The sequence below is a fragment of the Lithobates pipiens genome, unplaced genomic scaffold, assembly GCF_037356315.1.
Source record: "Lithobates pipiens isolate NorthernLeopardFrog02 unplaced genomic scaffold, aLitPip1_a1.2 Scaffold_8, whole genome shotgun sequence".
NCBI lineage: Eukaryota > Metazoa > Chordata > Amphibia > Anura > Ranidae > Lithobates > Lithobates pipiens.
The window spans coordinates 237746023-237767409 of record NW_027507903.1 but is presented as its reverse complement, the minus strand read 5'-3'; the positions used below and the strand labels follow the sequence as shown (position 1 = coordinate 237767409).

The window sequence follows — 21387 nt, the reverse complement described above, 5'->3', positions numbered from 1 at the left end:
TAAAAAAACACAATATTTTGTACTTTTTGCTATAATAAATAACCCAATTTTTTTTTTAAAAAAAAGCTAGTTTTTTTCTCAGTTTAGGCCGATATGTATTCTTCTACATATTTTTGGTAATAAAAATGGCAATAAGCATATATTGATTGTTTTGCACTAAAGTTATAGCGTCTACAAAATAGGGGATAGATTTATAGCATTTTTATTATTATTATTTTTTTACTAGTAATGGTGACAATCTGCAATTTTTATCGGGACTACAACATTATGGCGGACACATCTTCACTTTTGACACATTTTTGGGACTTTTGCCATTTATACAGTGATTAGTGCTATAAAAATGCACTTATTACTGAAAAAATGTCACTGGCAGGGAAGGAGTTAACACTAAGGGGCGATCAAGGGGTTAACTGTGTTCCCTGTGTGTGTTTCCAACTGTGAGGGGGAGAGGACTGACCTAGAGGAAATGACAGATCGTGATTCCTAGCTATTAGGAACTCATGATCTGTCTATCCTCACAGAACAGGGATTTGTGTTTACAGACACACGTCAATGTTCTGCACCTCATGCCCGTGATCGCTCGTGGCCGGCGGTCATCACGGCCATGGGCCACGAGCATCGACACCATCGCAGTGCAGCGGGCGCCTGCTAACCCGCTTAAAGGAGCCAATGTATAGCTACGACGGCTCGCAGGATTGTGCCGACTTGCCGCAGTATAATGACGGCGGCTGGTCGACGCCAGCTGGTCGGCAAGTGGTTAATCTTAGATACATTTAGGCACAAGTCAAGGAAAATGTGGAAATCCTTTGGCATGAAAGTACTGCCAGTCAAAACTGAAAATATTTGTGCAAATACCACCATACATTCCTATACTATAAGATAACCCTAAGGGTCTAGTGCAAATGTTCCCACTTTTCTAGAAAAGTGACAACTACAATAAGGGAGCTTTACTAAAATTGGTGTACACAGAATCTAGTGCAGCTCTGCATAGTATTCAGCTTCTAACTTCAGCTTGCTAAACTAGCTTAGACAATAATGCTGGCCATACACTATATGAAAAATCGGCTGAAATTCAGTCATTTAGACTGTTTGTTTGTTTTTTGGCCAGTTAATGAGCACAGAATCGATAATCTTTGGGATGTTTTTTGAGATGAAAAAACTAAGGACAAGTTTGGAAATGTTCTGCTGAATGAATAATAAATTGAAAGGTTAATTTGTTTCCCGTCCGAACTGTCTGCACTAGGTATATGCAAAAAATGCATTCATTTATGTCCACTGAACGATTTATCGGTCATTACATGATGGCATTATCGTACGTGCTCACGGCCGAATGTTTGTTTTTGGAAAATGACTTTGGCCGATTTTTCATATATAGTGTATGGCCAGCATTAGACCTAGAAGCTGATTGGTTACTATGCACAGCTGCACCAGATTCTGTGTGCAACAGCTATAGTAAACCTCCCCCATGAGGGCTTGAGTTTATAAACTTAAATAAGATACAACATGCTTTTAACATCTGTTTGAAACACTGTTGACATAATTAATAACTTATTGCAGGTACATTTGAGCTGTGGTTGACCTGCCGGCCTCAAGCTGTTTTTGCATTTTCCATTAACACTGGCCTTCTGTCATAGATAATTGTAAATGTTGAAAGTATGTTTCAATTATGTTCGCAATACACAAAAGAAGTCTTTGCATTGAAAATTATAGTTACATATGCCTTGAATGGCTGGCTCTATGTAACATGATTAGATGGGAATTAATGGAGTAGGTAATAGGGGGAGAAGTACTTTTAAGGAATAGGTTTGAAAACCAGGAATAAAAGGTAAATTGGCGTTGCAGACTAAAGAATTCAATGATAAGATATCTAAAATAGTTAACATTGAAGCAGTACCCACAGTTGCTGCTACAATGACTGGGCATGAAAGAAAAATGTGCCCGTGCTGTGTCTTTTTTTTTTCTAGCTACATTCCTGATTTAAAAATGTGCCCTCCATTCATTATACCTACCAGTACCACAAAGACTATGTTTGCTTTAAACAGATGTGAAAATGCATTGCTCAAATAATTTTGGGGAAATTATTACTTTAGATGGCATATGAAGGACATTATTTACAAATTGCTAAGGACACACCTGTTACTAACCATATATAATGACTTCTTACTAAAATCTCTGTTGGGCGGTGCTATATGCACATGTACTGGGCGTTTTATTTGATGTTCCTTTTGATGCAGATCAAACATGCAGTACAAGTGTAAAAACCAGAAGAGAACAAATGTAAATGAAGAAAATTACCATACAAGAAAAAATATGAGACATATATTATATTGTTTAAAAGAGAAACATATACACCGTATGGGTAACTAATATTATCCTTTTAACACAGAATGATTGAGAAATTTTATTTGCTGGTTGCCACATGTAATTCATCATCAAAGAATGTGCATGTTGCCCTGTTTGAGAAATAACTTCAAACATCTATTGTAAATCAAATTTAACATTCTTTTTTCTAATTTTTCAGAGCTGGATATTTGACACAAAATATTCCCTTGGAGATTATCCGATACCTTTCTGAAGAAAAGGATTTTCTTCCCTGGCATGCTGCAAGCCGAGCTCTTTATCCTCTAGATAAATTGCTGGACCGAACAGAGGACTACAGTATATTCAGTGTAAAAGATAAACTATTTTCTACTGTAAAGTTAAGACCTTGGTTTTGCTCTCATGGAAACATACATAATTTAATATTTTTTTTCTGTATATACCATCTTTCAGTAGAAAATGCAAAGTATGACAAAAATACTGGAAAAAAATTGCCTTTGTACGGAGTGGAAATGCTTGAAATTGTGTGAACATAGTGAACAAAGCAGTTTATTAACTCTTCACATATGCTGCTTCTGAGTGTGAGAATTAAATATCTTACTGTGAAATGCTAACATAAATTCATAGCTTTGAGGCATATTAGTTCTCTGAAAAAAATGATAATTGTTTGAATTGAAGTTGGTTATGGCATATGTTTATGGTCATAAAATTGGAACATTAATTCAGACTTTTTAAATATATAGTAAAGTTTTATTTCAGATAAACATTTTCTCATATAAAGGGTTTTGAAATACTATTAACCCCTTCATAACAAAAGGTAAAACAAGCCTTAATGCCTTGCCATTAGGGATGAGCTTTGTGTTCGAGTCGAACCCATGTTCGACTCGAACATCATCTGTTCGCCCGTTCTGCGAATTCCCAACATTATGGGCCATTCGCGCCAAATTCGAGTGACGTGTCACGGCCCATAATTCACTGCGGCATCGCAGTGCATTGCTGACTGATGATTGGCCAACCATGCACTATGACCCGCATGCTTGGCAAATCACAGCGCCGTCTTTACAGCGAGCTGTAATTGGCCAAAGCCAGGGTTGCTTTGGCCAATTATAGCTCAGGGGGTTTAATACACGCCTCACACTATTTAAGGCCGCCTGCATAGTGTGTTGCGTTGGCGGAGAGAGAGATAGACAGAGAGACAGTATCTTTGAATTACATTTGAATCTGTTGCAATTACAGTTGGTGTATTGTGCCACTTGCACAGTGTACACCTAAAGCTACCCCAATTGCTGGTGTTCTTCTGATTCTATACTACAGGCAGCTGCTGCAGCAATTACAGTCGGTGTGTTGTGCAAACGGCACAGTGTACACCTAAAGCTACCGCAGTTGCTGGTGTTCTGCTGGTCCTATACCACAGGCAGCTGCTGCGGCAATTACAGTTGGTGTATTGTGCCACCTGCACAGTGTACGCCTAAAGCTACCCTAAGTGCTGGTGTTATGCTGATCCTATCCGTAGGCAGCTGTAGCAATTACAATCAGTGTACTGTGTCATCTACACAGTGTGCATATAAAGCTACCCCAATTGCTGGTTTTCTTCAGATCCTATACCACAGGCAGCTGGCCAATTATAGCTCAGGGGGTTTAATACACACCCCACACTATTTAAGGCCGCCTGCATAGTGTGTTGCATCGGCGGAGAGAGAGATAGACAGAGAGACAGTATCTTTGAATTACATTTGAATCTGTTGCAATTACAGTCGGTGTATTGTGCCACCTTCACAGTGTACGCCTAAAGCTACCCCAATTGCTGGTGTTCTTCTGATCCTATACCACAGGCAGGAAGCTGCATTAATTACAGTTGGTGTATTGTGTCATCTGCACAGTGTGCACTTAAAGCTACCCCTATTGCTGGTGTTCTGCTGGTCCTATACCACAGACAGCTGTAGCAATTACAGTCGGTGTATTGTGCCACCTGCACAGTGTACACCTAAAGCTACCCCAATTGCTGGTGTTCTACTGGTCCTATACCACAGGCAGCTGCTGCAGCAATTACAGTTGGTGTATTGTGCCACCTGCACAGTGTACGCCTAAAGCTACCCTAAGTGCTGGTGTTATGCTGATCCTATCCGTAGGCAGCTGTAGCAATTACAATCAGTGTACTGTGTCATCTACACAGTGTGCATATAAAGCTACCCCAATTGCTGGTTTTCTTCAGATCCTATACCACAGGCAGCTGGCCAATTATAGCTCAGGGGGTTTAATACACACCCCACACTATTTAAGGCCGCCTGCATAGTGTGTTGCATCGGCGGAGAGAGAGATAGACAGAGAGACAGTATCTTTGAATTACATTTGAATCTGTTGCAATTACAGTCGGTGTATTGTGCCACCTTCACAGTGTACGCCTAAAGCTACCCCAATTGCTGGTGTTCTTCTGATCCTATACCACAGGCAGGAAGCTGCATTAATTACAGTTGGTGTATTGTGTCATCTGCATAGTGTGCACTTAAAGCTACCCCTATTGCTGGTGTTCTGCTGATCCTATACCGCAGGCAGCTGCAGTAATTACAGTTGGTGTTCTGTGTCATGTGCACAGTATGCACTTAAAACTACCCCAACTGCTGGTGTGCTCATAGTAATAATACTACAGGTAGGCAGTTGATTCTGCTAGCTGCAGTATAATCAGTATATATGTCCCAGCTTTGTGCAGCTACACCTCCCAGCAGGCCATTAGTATGTCTGGAAGGCCAACAAGGAGAGGCAGACAGTCACAAGCCAATAAAAGAGGGCAAGCAGGTTCTGTGTCTAGAGGCAACAGTGCTGGTCATGGACGCGGTGCATCCTCATCAGCACGTGGCCATGCGACACGCTTGTCCTTATTGTCGGCAGCTGGACGCGTTGAGCCGCAACATGCCGAAGACTTGGCAGAGTGGATGACCAAGCTGTCATCATCCTCCTCATCCTCTCTCACCCAGGCTCAGCGTTTTGAGGGCTCTGATGATGATACCCAGCTAGAGGAAGGCAGTACCATGAGCCCAGAGAGAGGGGATACCCAAGAAGGACAGCAATCTGGCAGTCATGCTCCCCCAGCTGCAGAATACTGCAAGATTTGCTCCAGTGATGAGGAGGGAGGGATGATGAGGTCATGGACTCCAGGAGGAGGAGGAGGAGGCACATCTCCAATGAGGCAGGATGCCGTCCAGAGGCCAGCTTAAGGGCAGCACACTGACTGCATCACACCGCAGAGCTCAGCCTGTGCACATCATTCCTAAAGTTCCAAAACATCAGCCGCTTGGGCACCACATGCTAGCTTGACCAGACATATGCCGAACTGCCATGCAGTTCGTTGGCAAGCATACCTAAAAGACCCACATGGAAGAACAACGTGGACCTCTCCTTGCTCCTCATCAGCTGGGATCACCAACCCCACTATATCTTCAGTACTCTCTGAAACATGCACTGAGAGGAATGAAGTTGTACAATTAGGTGTGTCGCAGCCAAGCACTTGCGGGAAATCTGCTAGTGGTACACTGACGTCCAAATGTACCAGGCAAATTTCCCTGCTCCAGCTGCTGTACCATCAAAATAAATTCACTCTCAGCCATCCACATGCCCAGTGGTTGAATGCTAGCTTGGCTAAATTGCTAGCACTTGAACTGCTGCCTATTTAGTTGGTAGACTCGATCCTTTTCCGTGAGTTTGTGCAATGTGCAGTTCCTCAGTGGCTGGTTCCCAAAGGCCACTTTTTTCTCACGGAAGGTGATTCCGGCTCTCTACCGGAATGTGGAAGGTAATGTCCATGCCTCGCTGGACAGGGCAGTCAGCGGTAAGGTGCATAGTACTGCTGACTCATGGTCCAGCAGGCATGGACAGGGATGTTACCTATCCTTCACGGTGCATTGGGTGACTCTTCTGGCAGCTGGGAAGGATGCAGGACAAGGTGCAGTAGTGTTGGAGATGTTGTTCAGCCACCATGCCTCCAAAATGCTACTACTGATGATTGTGACACACCTCTCTCCTCCACCCTCTCCTCTTCTTCTTCCTCCATGGCCTCTTGCTGTGCTTTGTCCTTGGAACCAGCGGTGTTCCGTAGGCATCCAAGGGGCTACGCAAATATGCAGGCAAAAATATGTCATGCCGTGCTTGTGCTGGTGTGCTTGGGGGACAGGAGCCACACTGGGGCAGAGATTCTGTCAGCTGTGCAGGGGCAGGCTGAGAGGTGGATGACGCCATGCCAGCTTAAGGCAGGAATGGTGGTTTGCGACAATGGCACCAAATTCCTCTCCGCCCTCCAACAGGGACAACTGATCCATGTGCCCTGTCTAGCTCATGTCCTTTTGGGGTTCAGTGGTTCTTGCTCAGGTACCCGGGCTTACAGGATGTCTGTGTGCATTTCCACCAGTCATATAATGCCAGTGCTCCGCTGTCTGACCTCCAAAAAGAATTGAACCTGCCCAAGAACCGCCTAATCTGTGACATGCCCACCAGGTGGAACTCAACGTTGGCCATGTTGCAGCAGGTGCACTCACAGAAGAGGGCCATCGATGAGTACCTGTGCGACTACACCACCAGGACAGGGTCAGGGGAGCTTGTTTTTTTCCCCAACGCCAGTGGGCCATGATCAGGGATGCATGCACTGTCCTGTCACCATTTGAGGAGGCCACAAGGATGGTGAGCATTGACAGTGCATGCATCAGTGACACTGTCCCTCTTGTCCACCTGTTGGAGCAAAGGCAGCATGGAATAATGGACAGGGCATTGGATGCAGAACAGAGGCAGGAAGAGGAGGACCTCCTTGCCTCTCAAGGCCCCCTTTATCCAGACAGTGTTCCTGTTGGCCCACCGATCACACAAGAAGAGTACGAGAAGGAGGAGGAGGACGAGGAGGAGGATTGTGTCAGAATGGAGGTGGAGCCTGGCACTCAGCATCAGCAGCAGTATTTTAGGAATCATTTACAGTCCCAAGAAACCCGTGGACTTGTACATGGCTGGGAGGAGGTGGTTGAGGCTCATGTCATCCTTAGTGACCCTGAGGACTCAGGACCGAATGCCTCAGCTAACCTACGCTGCATGGCCTCCCTAAACCTGCAAAGCCTGCGGAAGGATCCTCGTATTTATCGGATCAAGGAGAGGGATAATTACTGGTTGGCAACTCTCCTTGATCCGTGGTACAAGGGTAAGGTAGCGGACCTTATCTTGCCATTGCAGAGGGAGAAGATGATGAAACATCTTCAGGAGGCCTTGCAGAAAGGTCTGTGCAACATGTTCCCAGAGACTGGGAGGTTACAAATTCCTGGTCCTGGACAATGTGATGCTGAGGCTTTGGTCAGTCACAGAAGGAGCGGTGGAGAAGACGGCCATCTGACTGATGCATTCAGACAATTTTTTAGTCCGCAGCCCCAAGGTATGATCGGTTCCAGCAACCATCGGCAGCGTCTGATTTACATGGTGCAGAAATACCTAGGGGCAAGATCAGACTTGGACACCTTTCCCACCGAAAAATCCTCTGGGTTACTGGGTTTTGATGATGGATCACTGGCCAGAGTAGTATGCACAGTATGCAATTGAGCTACTGGCCTGTCCTGCATCCAGCGTTCTTTCCGAATGCACATTCAGTGCTGCTGGAGGCTTTGTAACTGATCACAGGGTACGCCTGTCCACCGACTCGGTTGATCAACTGACCTTCATAAAAATGAATCATTCTTGGATCACCACCAGTTACCAAGCACCTGAAGCTAATGTAACCTAATATATTTTTTTAAATATCAGATCCCTTCAAGACTGCCTATGCTGATGCTGAGTGACTATCCTGTTATGCTGACTGACTATCCTCTTCCTGTTCAATGATCCTGCTGATAGCTTGGAAGAACATTTTTGGTTCTGGGCGCTGCCACCAGTGGCTAAGGCCCAATTTTTCAGCCCCTGTTTGACAGGGGCGTGTAATTAAAATTTTTGATGCAATACTTTGCAGCAGGGCTCATTCCTGCGCTACAACTAGAGTATTTGTGAGGGTTTGCAGTGTTGTGGCACCAGCACCAATGCCTAAGGCCCAATTTTTTAGCCCCTGTTTAACAGGGGCGTGTAATTACAATTTTTGATGCACTATTTTGCAGGAGGGTTCGTTGCTGCGCTCAACTACAATATTTGTGAGTCGTGGCAGTGTTGTGGCACCAGCACCAGTGCCTAAGGCCCAATTTTCCAGCCCCTGTTTAACAAGGGCATGTAATTACAACTTCCGATGCAATACTTTGCAGCAGGGCTCATTCCTGCACTCCAACTAGAGTATTTGTGAGGGGTTGCAGTGTTGTGGCACCAGCACCAGTGCCTAAAGCCCAATTTGTCTGCCCCTGTTCAACAGGTGCATGTAATTACAATTCTTGATATAATATTTCACAGCAGGGCCAGTTCCATTCCCCACCAAGAGTAACTGTGAGGACTTACAGTGTTGTGGCACCAGCACCACTACCACCAAAGGCCCAATTTTTCTACCACTGTTCAACAATGGCATGTAATTACAATTCTTGATATAATAGTTCACAGCAGGGCGTTCCAGCGCCCACCAAGAGTCACTTTGAGGGCTTACAGTGTTGTGGCAACACCAACACCTTAGGCCCAAATTTCTGCAGAACATATAGGGCAGGCCCCTACTTTCAATCATCCAACTTACAAACGTCTCCTACTTGCAAACGGAAGGAGACAACAGGAAGTGAGATGAAATCTACCCCCTAGGGAAATCCTCTCCTGTAAGAGTTGATATGGGGAAAACGTGTCTCCTCTCCACTGATGCTTTATCCCAATCCTTGTTTTACTAAAAACACCAAATTTTCTAAAAACTTTGGTCATTGGGACAGAAAGTGAGGTGAAATCTTCTGAAGAAGTGCACAGATGGAAAAAAAAAATGTTACGGGGTGATAAGTCTTCCCATGTTTTCCAAATAGCTTAAAAATAGATTTTTTTGACTGGAGATACACTTTAAAAATGTGCCTGTTCAAAATTACAAACAGATTCTACTTAACAACAAACCTACACTGTCTTGTTTGCACCACCTGTATACTGCTGTTCTGAGTATATAGGGCCTGGGTGCCCCACACCTATCCTTTTTTTAATTTGGGTACGGGGTTCCCCTTAATATCCGTACAAGACCCAAAGGGGCTGGTAATGGGCAGGGGGGCATTTTTCTCAATGATTTTTATCCATATTGCCGGGACCAGACATTACATTAAAACCACAAGCAGTTTTAAATGACTTTTTTTTTCCATTAGAAATGTCATTTTGTGCAGGGACTGTTCTAAACACGGGAAACACATGCCACTTCACAGGCATACTATAGACACCTCCCAAGCACGATATTTAAAGGAATATTTCACTTTTTTTCACTTTAAGTCTTTAAAATCAGTGCTCCTGAAAGAAGTCAGTTTTTAAAACTTTTTTTTGCATTAATACATGTCCCCTGGGGCAGGAGCCGGGTCCCCAAACCCTTTTTAGGACAATAACTTGCATATCAGCCTTTAAAATCATCACTTTTTTTTTTGAACATTCGAGTCCCATAGACTTTAATGGGGTTCTAAAGTTTGCGCAAATTTTTGGTCCGTTCGCTGTTCTGGCGCGAACCAAATTGGGGGGGTGTTCGGCTCATCCCTACTCGCCATGTGTTAGCAAATCTGTACATATCATCACAACTACTCTATGGTGGTTATTTACTAAAAGAAAATCAACTTTGCCCTGCAAGTGCACTTGGAAATAAAGTCACTGTAGATCCGAGGGGGACATGTGAGGAAAATAAAAAAACAGTATTTTAGCTTGCACATGATTGGATGATGAAATCAGCAGAGCTTCCACTCATTTCAGATCTACCCCTTAGATTTACAGCGACTGCACTTCCAAGTGCACTTTCAGTGCAAAGTGGATTTGCCTTTCGTAAATAACCCCCTATGTGTGTATATTTTTTGCCATTACCATGACCTACAACCAAAAATAAACCCAGCACAAGTTCTCCTTCTCCTGGTAGATAAAATAAAGCTGGCAGCTCAATCTTCTGCAATGAATACATGTATTAATGAGTATGACTAAGGCTACTCACCAAAATGTGAAAGCCTTGTATTATGCTGTACCACACCTGGATTAATAAATTTATTCATTGCAGAAGATCAAGCTACCAGCTTTCTTTTTAGCTACATGTTTGCACGAGTGCTAGGAGGACACTACAAGCCAGTGCACTGGCCGCTCACCACCTCGTGGAATTGCTGCAGGTGTTTTCTACTAATAGAATGTATTTTGCTTTTTTTTTATCCCACGCAGGCCATGACATTTGAAACTGACCTGATCCAGCTGCTGTATTTCTATCTCATCTGTTTATTTTCTTTTTATTTATTTTTTTACAATTTTTTTTTACAATCTTCTCCTCTAGTAACAAGAAAAAATACAATGTACAGAGGTGGACTGTGCAGTGACTGATCACAGTGACCGTCAATCACAGGCTATCACAGTGATCATGTGATCAAAAGCCAGTCCTCCCACCTTCCAATCAATAGTAAAATACCTGGAGCTGTCAGTGACAGATCAAGCTCTGTGCTGGGAAGGTGTGTTGTGTCTCACTCCCAACACAAACACAAGTAACATAAACAAGTAAACCCACAGAAGAAAGCCTGCTTCAGTTAGGCCACACGAGAGAGAATAAGTTAAAGCAGAATTAGGTTTTAACATTTTGAAAAGTTACATGTGGAAGTAATAGCTTATTGATGGAGTTAATAGCCTAATCAATGTGCTCATTACTATAAATTTAGGGGTCTTCAAAGCATGGGCTACATCTGGCCAGCTAGGATGCTTTTTCCAGCCCGCAGCTTGAGCCCCCAGATTCACTGCAGGGACTGGTCTCTGCTCCAGCTTCTTCGGGTTGTGGGCCCTCTCCTCCCACAGTATGCAGAGCAGGCCCTGCTACCAGACAATGCCCACCCCTCCAGACATCGCTATTGGTTGCTAGGACCGCCAGTGAAGTACATCAGTGGAGACCCACTGCACATTCCAGCTCCTGGCTGCTTTTAACATGTGTCTTTTACACAGCGTGCCTGCATAATAGCAGCAGCAGAGCTGGAAGATGCGGCGGATCTGCACTAAAGAAAGTGGTTGGTTGGTCGGTTGGTAGTTGTTTCAGAGGCACACTGTATTTCTGATAGAGAGGCAAATAGACATGGGGGGAGCTCCTAGGGAACACAAGAAAAGTGGGATCGGGTTCTGAGAGGAACATAAATGTGGGCAGCTTTGATGGGGACATAAATGTGTGTGAGGGGGACACAGATATGCATGGGAGCTCTGAGGAGGACACAAATGTGCATGGGGGGGCTCTGAGGGGGACACAAATGTGCATTGGGGGGCTCTGAGGGGGACACAAATGTACATGGGGCACTGAGGGGAACACAAATGTGCATCAAGGGGCTCTGAGGGGAACACAAATGTGCATCAAGGGGCTCTGAGGGGAACACAAATGTGCATTGAGGGGCTCTAAGTGGAACACAAATGTGCATCAGGACTCTGAGGGGGACACATATGTGCATGGGAAGGGTTCTAAGGGGGACACAGACATGCTTGGGTGGGCTCAAATGTGTATCAGGAGGCTCTGAGGGTACACAAACAAGAGTGAGGGGGACACAAATGTGCGTGGGATTATCTGAGGGGGCTTTGGGGGTGGAATAAATGTGCATGGGGCTGTGATGGGGACACAAATGTGTATGAGGAGGTCTATGAAAGAGACACAAATAAGCGGAGAGGTTCTGAAAGGGACACAAATGTGTGGGGAAACCCAGATGGGGACACCAATTTGTGGGAAGAATCTGATAGGGAAATAAATGTGTGGGGGGCTCTGATGGGGACACAAATGTGTGGGGGCCTATGATAGGGACACAAATGTGTGGGGAAACCCTGATGGGGTGAAGATTTGCAGGTAGACTCAGATGGGGACACAAACGCGTGGGTGGCTATTTTTAGAACACAAATGTGTGGGGGGCTCTGTTGCAAACACAAATGTGTGGGAAGACTGACTGGAACAAAGATGTAATGCCCTATGCATTCTGTAAGTTTAGTGCCAGTGCATGAGGCTCCTGCACCACCCAGTACCGCTGCCAGCTGCCTATCCAATTCTATCCTATTCTGCTGCTGTGGATCATTTATAAATAACTGATTTTTTTTGGCCTGCAAATTTGTGTAAAATCTACAATGTGGCCCTTGAGGTGAAAAGTTTGGAGACTCCTGCTATAAATCAATGTATACATTTGTCTGGCTTAAAATATCAACTGCTTTGTGCATTTGTGCCAAAACTGTACTATGGTAATATTAAGCAAGAGCCCCTATGTAAAAGCACTGCAAGCTAATGCATTTCTCTCTGCACATTGAACTTAAAACATTTGTAGTGCTTCTGGACACTTGGCTTAAGTAAAATAAATTTTTATGTCACGTGCACACAAGCTGAATGTCCGACAGAAAAAGTCAGACGGAAGCTTTTCATCGTATATTTTCCGATCGTGTGTATGCTTCATCTGACTTTTTTGTGAGTGTTTCTTATCATTAGTTATCGCTATCCTGATTAAAATGGTGTCTTTTTTAAACCTTACTAACTATATAACTACTGTATATGTAACTAAATTATCCAAGGTACATTAGCATTGTATTATTTTGTGTGACCACCATTAATAGTTCTCCTTTTTTCATGCATTAGTGCCATCTAATACAAACTGGCTTTTTTATTTCACACTGGTTGGTATAATTTATTTATTTCAAGTCCACTCAGTACAAGTGACCCACTTCTACCAAAATATTAAGTTGAAGGAAAATTATAGGTAAAAGGACAGAGATAGAAGGATCATCAATATTTAACTGTTTACATTTCAAGTGCTTCAAATCTGTCTAGAATTTTTTTCCCTTAAAGTTTAACTAAAGGCAATTTTTTTTTTTTCTGTTTTGGATAGAGTGCAGGGAATTATGATAACTGACATGTTTTAATGCTGTCTGTGCTCCAGTTAAGGAGCTTCACTTTCTCTCTGTTCCTCTTGTCGTCATCATCAAAAGTAAAAGTAAAAGAAAATACCAAGGTTGACATCAGAGCAGTAATAGAGGGGACATATTCCAATGGTGGACACTAGTTCTGGTGGCCCTGGTGACACCCAGGGATTCCCTCGCTTTGGGGGGATTTTCTCTCATTTACTGTTTTGGCAATGGGACAAGAAGTGAAAAGAAATCTCCTCTGTTGCACACAGATGGCAAAGAAAAACCTGGCAGGGGCTATAACCCTCCCTTTATCTCTATCCAAAATAAAATAAAAACAGTGGGCATTTGGATAGCTTTTGAGATGCACCTTCATGCATTTGCTATGCTTATGCCATGCACTTGGCATGCATTTCCCACACATTCACATTACACTGGAAGGAAAAACAAAACACAAAAACTCAAACTGACTTTATCTGACCTCAAAAGCCGGTGTACAGCATCCCTAAAAAGTGTAGCTGTGGGAGAAGGAAGTATTGGGGTATCCAAATCTTACCTGTTTTGGCTGTTAAATGAGGACTTGTGGCTGCACTCAAATTTCAAGAATATACCAAAATGCCAATTAGCAGGTAGGTTACAAACATTTTACTATTGTTTCTATATATGTATATTTTATAGATTTGATGAGCAAATGTCATTATATTGAATGTAAATTTAGGTATGACCATGCAGTACAAACGTGTAAAAGTTGTACATTCAACGAACTACATAAATACTGTTCATGGGTGGTCACTGTTGACCTCGTCTGAAAATGCTTGGCTATCATTCTGATGGCTTTTATACTTTTGCAATCTCCCCCACATGTTGCATACTTGTTATGGATTATAGTGGCTGATTTACTAATGGAGTAGAGCATGTTCTTTTTGCAGAAATAATTTTCACTTAACTTTGGGAATGTGATGAAAATTCACATTGTCAAAAATACATTTTTAAATGTTGTGAATGCTGTGGGTTTTCTTTTAATGGTCTCCCAACATTTTCCCCAGTATTAAATATGTTCAATTTTATACAATCTTTGTAATAACAGTTTCAGAGTTCATCAAAATGTAAGAATGGCAGGTAATGAAAAATTATTATTAGAAATTTTGTGGAGAAGGAAAGTTTTTCACTGTAGCCTCCTCTTCCTCCTCCTCCTCCTCCTCCTCCTCCTTATTGTCAGGGCTGGGCTCTCAGCAGCTCCCTTCTCTGTGCTCAGGATGATCAGCTTTCAGATAATTGTCAGCACTCATTGTTCCACAGTGGCTCAGCTGGGGATCATTTCCTGCTCGTAAGTCCCACATACAGCCAGCCCCTTCTGTCTATTTAAACTGCCTTGTTCATTCCTTTGGTGCCTTCGCCTGATCAACATATCTGTAAATTCTCTGCTGTGTTCCTGTGAAAGACTTTGCCCGGCTGATGTCCCTTCTGGTTCCTGATCCTGCTCTTCTGCCTCCAACTATGCTGATCTCTGGTTTCTTAATTACTGGCTTGTCTGACTATATGCTTTGGCTTCCAATCTCTGGCTTATATTTTGACTACGCTTACTGATCTGTACCATTTTTAACATTACATTAAAAGGTGTGATTTTTACTGCATTTTCTGTCTCAGTCTGATTTATGGTTCCTGATAGTAGGTGAAGGCCATAAGTTCAGAAGATGCAGACAATCTATCTAGTGGTAATATTTTTTCCAGATTGAATGAACAGGAGCACCGCATGGATCTGTTTGCCATAGCATTACAGACGCTCCTGATTTGAACTGCTCAACCGGATCCCCCCACTGTGGTTGTTCTGGTACAACCAGTGTTGCAGTCCATTCCTGCTGCTGCTCCAGTCTCTGTGCAGGCACCCACCTCGAATATTACCTCTGTAAGAGGTATGTCTTGTTCAGCCCCGTTTCCCCAGCATTTTGGGGGCGATCCAATTCAATGCAGAGGGTTTCTCAACCAGGATTGGGATATACTTTGAGATGATGCCGCAGGTCTTACCCCACAAACAAAAGCAAAGTAGGCTTCATTATTTCTTTGCTATCTGATAGAGCCTTGACCTGGGCAAAACCTCTATGGGAAATTGAGAGCTGTGGGACTTTAAATGAGGCGACCGCCATATCAGATATGGACAAAAACAACATAAAATTAACAGTTACAGTACATGATTTATTGTTACATTGAAGAAAAGTATTGTATCAAATAGATAGTCACATGACTTACACTAAATATGCTGCTACATAGCATGCTATACAAATAGGAATTAAACATAATAAATGGGTAAAAAAACATATAAGAACAAGTGCACACGTAGTCTATTGGATCATGCTGTGACCACTGTGTTGGGCTCCGGGCGCTGTTCTCCATCCTTGGTGGCGTTCCCCGTCTCAACCCCAGAGGAGATATCATGCCTGTTCCTGGGTGGATGCTGGACCTGGCTTTGAGGCCGTTAGTAAGTATCCCAATTTATCTCCACCTTGTTGGGATATAATCTCTCTGTCCTCCCTTATTTTAAGGGCATTATTATTAACCCCTGTCCATTTCCTTTCCAGTATATTACTTCACAACACTCCTAATGAATAGCTGTAATGCCAGGAAATGTGTTGAGTGCTACTAGATGCCCAAAGTTACTTGTTCTTATATAATATGTTTTTTAACCCATTTATCTCTCATGTACATTTATTATGTTTAATTCCTAATTCCTATTTATATTGCATACTATGTAGCAGCATATTTAGTGTAAGTCATGTGACTACCTATCTATTTGATACAATACTTTTCTTCAATGTAACAATAAATCATGTACTGTAACTTTACTTTTATGTTGTTTTTGTCCATATCTGACATGGCGGCCGCCTCACATAAAGTCCCACAGCTCTCCTTTTCTATAAACTCATTTAGGGATGGAGGTCGCTATGTGTGCTATAATGTGTGTGCCAGGTCACATCCTATTCACTCTGTGGGAGATGCAAAATCCCATTGTCCTGAGTTACCCTGAGTTTGTGGCATCCTTTAAAAGGGTATTTCACATTCCCGCTCACTCCACTTCTGCTGCCAAGAGCCTCATGTCCATCAAACATGTGGAGTATGAGAACTGTTGCCGATTACGCAATTTAATTCTGTACTCTGGCAGCAAAGGTTGCTTGAAACAATGAGGCCCTTGTGGCTGCTTTTTTCTTGGTCTCTTGGATAACATTAAAGATGAGATAGCAGCCTGAGACATACCTACAGATCTGGAGTAGTTAATCACGTTTGCCATTCTCATTGACTCCAGACGCCAAAAGAGACTTTCCTTTAAGGAGCGCTTGTGGAAGCCTCCTGTACATTTGACTCTGAGCTTTGCAGCCCCACCCTTGCCTCTCTTACTGTCCATGCCTCCTGGTACCAAGTCTGCCAGTGAAGTAGAACCCATGCAGTGGGGCTTCACACGTCTCTCTGTGAAAGAGGGCATTTAAAAGGAGGGAGAGATTGTGCCTTTATTGTGGCCAGGCAGGTCACTTTTTGAAGTCTTGTCACGTCTGGGAAACCTGAGGTCCTATAGGGCAGTGGTCATCAACCCTGTCCTCAGGGCCCACTAACAGGCCAGGTTTTATGTATTACCTTGGGGAGATGCAGACTAGAATATTGCAATCACTGAGCAGCAAATGATATCACCTGTGATGTATTTCAGTTATCCTGCAAACCTGGCCTGTTAGTGGGCCCTGAGGACAGGGTTGATGACCACTGCTATAGGGGACAGACCTTAGGTGGCTTTGTTAAATCCCCAGTTGTCCTGAAGGATAAGCCTCTAGTTCTGGTTTCGGTTACCCTTTTTTGGTCTGACTCCTCCATCGATACACAGGGTCTAATCAACTCTGGGGCTCCAGGCCTGTTCACGGATGCTGCCTTTGTGTCTAAGCACTCGATTCAGCTGCAGCTTTGTGCTACTCCACTTGCCATTGAGGCTATTGATAGTAGACCTTTACAGCCTTCCCATGTGCCTCATGAGACTGCTCTGTTGACCATGGCCATACGGTCTCTTCACCATGAGATAATCCAATTTCAAGTTATTTCTTCACCTCATTACCCGTCTTTTGCTTGACATCATGCTGAGGTTCTTTCCTGGTTGCCACTATGCAGCAAAACATGTTTTCAGAAAGGATTAAGGTCTTGTGCACGTCTTAAGTCTCCTCTTTGCCAGAGGAGTACTGTGAATTTAGTGATGTCTTTGACAAAGGTCAAGTCGGTATTTTGCCTCCACACTGGTCGTATGATTGCACAATTGAACTTCAACCTGGTGCAATGCATCCTCATGGTCAGGTCTACCCTTTGATGGTCTCGGAGGATAAAGCCATGGAGGACCATGTTACAGATTCACTTTCTTGAGGGTTCGTCTGCAAATCCTTGTCTCCTGCCAGTGCTGGCTTCTTCTTTGGGAAAAAGAAGAGTGGTTGTCAGAAACCATGAAACAGACTGAGACAGAAGTACAATCAAATCACACTTGTTTATTAATAAAAAATAAAATGGTAAATAGAAAAAAGCATGGTCAAGCATAGCCAGAGTCCTGTAGCCAGATCGGGTAGTCAGCCAGTCCAAATTTCATAAACCAGATCAGGTAATCAGCCAGGCCGGAAGTCAGGGATCCAAGGTGAGCAACCGCAAGCAGGATAAGAAGCCAGGTGGGATGTCAGCAAGCCAGTCTTGAAACAAACAGCAGGAGATGGTTCCCTGTGATGTGACCAACGTGAAAGGCAAATGAGAAAGTGAACAGGAAGGCTTTAAATAGGCAGGTCAGACGAGCATTATCGGGAACAGCTGGTAACTGTGGAAAGAGAAGAGAGCTGGCAATTAGCCGACAGCTGAGCGGCCAGCCCAGAGGAGGAAGGGCTAAGCCACCCCTGACAGTGGTGAACTGAGACCTTGTCTCGATTAAAGGGGTCTCAATTGCATCATGATTAAGAATGCTTATCCGATTTCACTGAATATAACATTTGCCCGCCTCAAGGGAGCAACGGTTTTCACTAAGCTTGATTTGAGAGGGGCATACAATTTTGTGAGGATCAAGGAGGGCATCGAATAGAAAACTGCATTTATTACTAGCACCGGACATTATGAATACCTCCATAATGCCATTTGGGCTCTGCAATGCTCCTGCAGTTTTTCAGGAATTCATCAACGATGTCCTCCGAGATATGTTGCAGCAATATGTGATGGTTTATCTCGACGATATTCTCATATATTCAAAATCCCTAGAGAGCCACCACACAGATGTTTCCCATGTACTACAGAGATTGAGAGATAACCTGTATTTTAAAATGGAGAAGTGCAAGTTCCATAGTTAGCAGGTTAAAATTCAGGATTATGTAATTTCTACAGCTGGTTTTTCAATGTACCCTGAGAAACTATCTGCAATTCTACAGTGGCCTCGACCACTAGGTCTTTGTCCGCTACAACATTTTCTTGGCTTTGCCAATTATTATTGAAAATGTATTTGTAATTTCTCTTCTCAAACTCCTGACTGATATGATCAGGAAGGACAGCAACCCACAGAATTGGTCTCCGGATTCCATTAAAAGATTTGAGTCTCTCACGGCTGCCTTTTTTTTCTGCTCCTGTGCTGGCACATCTTGTCCCTATGTTAGTCTTCATTCTAGAGGTTGATGCATCGGAGACTAGAGTAGGCTCTCTCCTGTCTTGATGTCCTACCTCTGAGAGTGCTATGCATTCTTGTGACTTTTCCAAGAAATTGTCTCCTGCGCAATGCAATTGCAAGAGAATTGCTAGCTATCATTTTAGCTCTCAAAGAATGGAGACATCTCCTTGAGGGCACCACTGTGTCGGTTCTCATTTTGACGGACCATAAGAATCTCACATTCTTGTCTGAGGAAAAACGGTTATCTCCCAGAAAGGCTCATTGGGCTCCTTTTCTTTTGAGCTGTAATTACATTGTCTCATTCTTACCTGGAACTGAGATTGTAAGGGTTCATGCATTGTCATGCCAGTATTCCTCCACCTCCAAGATTGAGTCGGTTCCTACTCCTGTGATACCTCTAATCGCATTCTAGCCACAATTTGCACTCTGTCACCTTTGGGTGACAGAATTATTGCTCCTCAGATACATTCTCCTTCTGAAAAACCTTGTGACCACTGCTTTAAGAATCTCAGTACTACTTTGCTCCAGACATACCATTTTCCCAAGGCGGCTGGTCACCCAGGGAAGAATCAACTCTTCTGGTCTATTTCTAAACAATTCTGGTGACCTAGTCTCCGCGCTGATGTAATTTACTTCTTAGCCTCTTGTTCTGTGTGTGGTCAGAGGAAAACACCATGACACCTTCCAGTAGGCCTCCTACAACCTATACCCAATGGAGAGAGGCCTTGGACCCACTTGTCTATTCCACTTAAGAAGTTGTCCACATCCAAATAACTGGCATCCATTTTCACTCGGGAAATCTTTTGGTTATATGGGCTACCCAAAGTTATCATCATGGACAGAGGTAGCCAGTTTGTGTCCAGGTTTTGGCGAACCTTTTGTACACAGTTAGGAATTCAGCTTTCCTTCTCCTCTGCATATTACCCACAGTCCAATAGGGCCACAGAATGAGCCAACCAAGCCTTGGAGCAGTTCCTACATTGCTATATTTCTGACCACCATAACAACTGGTCAGACCTCTTACCTTTGGACTTTGCTCACAATAGTGCCATCAACACCGCTTCCCGATTGTCTCAGTTTATGGTGAATTATGGTTTCCAGCCATTCATTCAATTCAAAGAATTTCTGCATTAGAGGAGCATTTCCGTGATCTCCATTCAACTTGGGTGCAGGTCCAAGAGTCCTTGCGACATGTCAGTGATAGGTACAGACTCCATGCTGACCGCTGAGGCCTACCTGTGCTTTCCTACCAAGTTGGGGACAGGTTCTGGTTTGATCTCGTAACCTCGGACTCTGTGTTCCCTCAGTGAAACTGGCAGCACGGTTTATTGGGCCTTTAGCATTAGACCTTACTTCCGATGTGCATATTTCCCATGTATTCCATATTTCCTTATTAAAGGCATTGGTGTGCAAACGCTTCAGCACCTTGGTACCATGCCCTCACCCAGTTCAGGTTGAGAACCATGATGAGTATGAGATACAATCTATTATTGACTCCCGTAGGTTTTGTGGGTGCAGGGCTCTCAGCAGCTCCCTTCTGCGTGCTCAGGCTGCTCAACTGTCGGATATTTGTCAGCACTTATCGTTCCACAGTGTCTGACCTGGTGATCTTTTCCTGCTCATCAGTTCCACCTATAGCCCCTTCTGGCTATTTAAACTGCCTTGTTCATTCCTTTGGTGCCTTCACCTGATCAACATATTTTGATATTCTCTGCTGTGTTCCTATGACATACTTTTCCCGACTGACATGCCTTATGGTTCCTGATCCTGTTCTTCTGCCTCTGACTGTGTTGATCTCTGGTTTCCTAATTACTGGCTTGTCTGACTATCTGCTTTGGCTTCCGATCTGTGGCTTATGTTTTGACCACATTTACTGACCTGTACCATTTTTACCAATACATTAAAAGGTATGATTTTGACTGCATTTTTTGCCTCTGATTCATAGTTCTTGATACTCATCAACGTTACTGTCAGTACTAAAAGAGTATCAAAAATTAATAAGAAAAATACAATTTTGATTCATTTTCAAGTTTTCAAGATGGTGACTTACTCCATTTTCTCCATCAGTCACTCCAAGAATATTCATTTTGGAAATGGCAGTAAATTACATGGCCTCAGGAATCAGATCCTCAATATCACTTATTTATGTAACTGAATATCATTTGCAATGAAAATGATCTTTCATGGTCTTCCAGTACATGACTGTATGTGTGTGCATGCTTGTTTTGCTAAATACTAAATATGAAATTTGTTTTTCATTACAGGTTTCTTGGAAAGGGGAAACCATAGTCTTTATTACTGTACAAATATTACAGTATGAATTTTAAGTAGCCACATTGATTATTCGCCTCATTGTCAAAGACACCTGTTGGGCACTTTGTGATGCAAGTCAATACAGAGCATTAGTGGATGAATATTGCTTCTGTGCTCTGGGCCAGATC

General features: G+C 43.3%; 1 protein-coding gene across 1 annotated transcript in view; it reads left to right on the top strand.

Annotated features, from left to right (window-relative positions):
- The window catches only part of TRHDE (thyrotropin releasing hormone degrading enzyme), a 1116537-nt gene that overhangs the window by 990357 nt on the left and 104793 nt on the right, over window positions 1-21387 (top strand). Inside the window, exon 13 of the mRNA XM_077468366.1 lies at window positions 2522-2669. Within this exon, the coding sequence (XP_077324492.1) occupies window positions 2522-2669 (148 nt within the window). The remainder of the gene's footprint in view (window positions 1-2521; window positions 2670-21387) is intronic.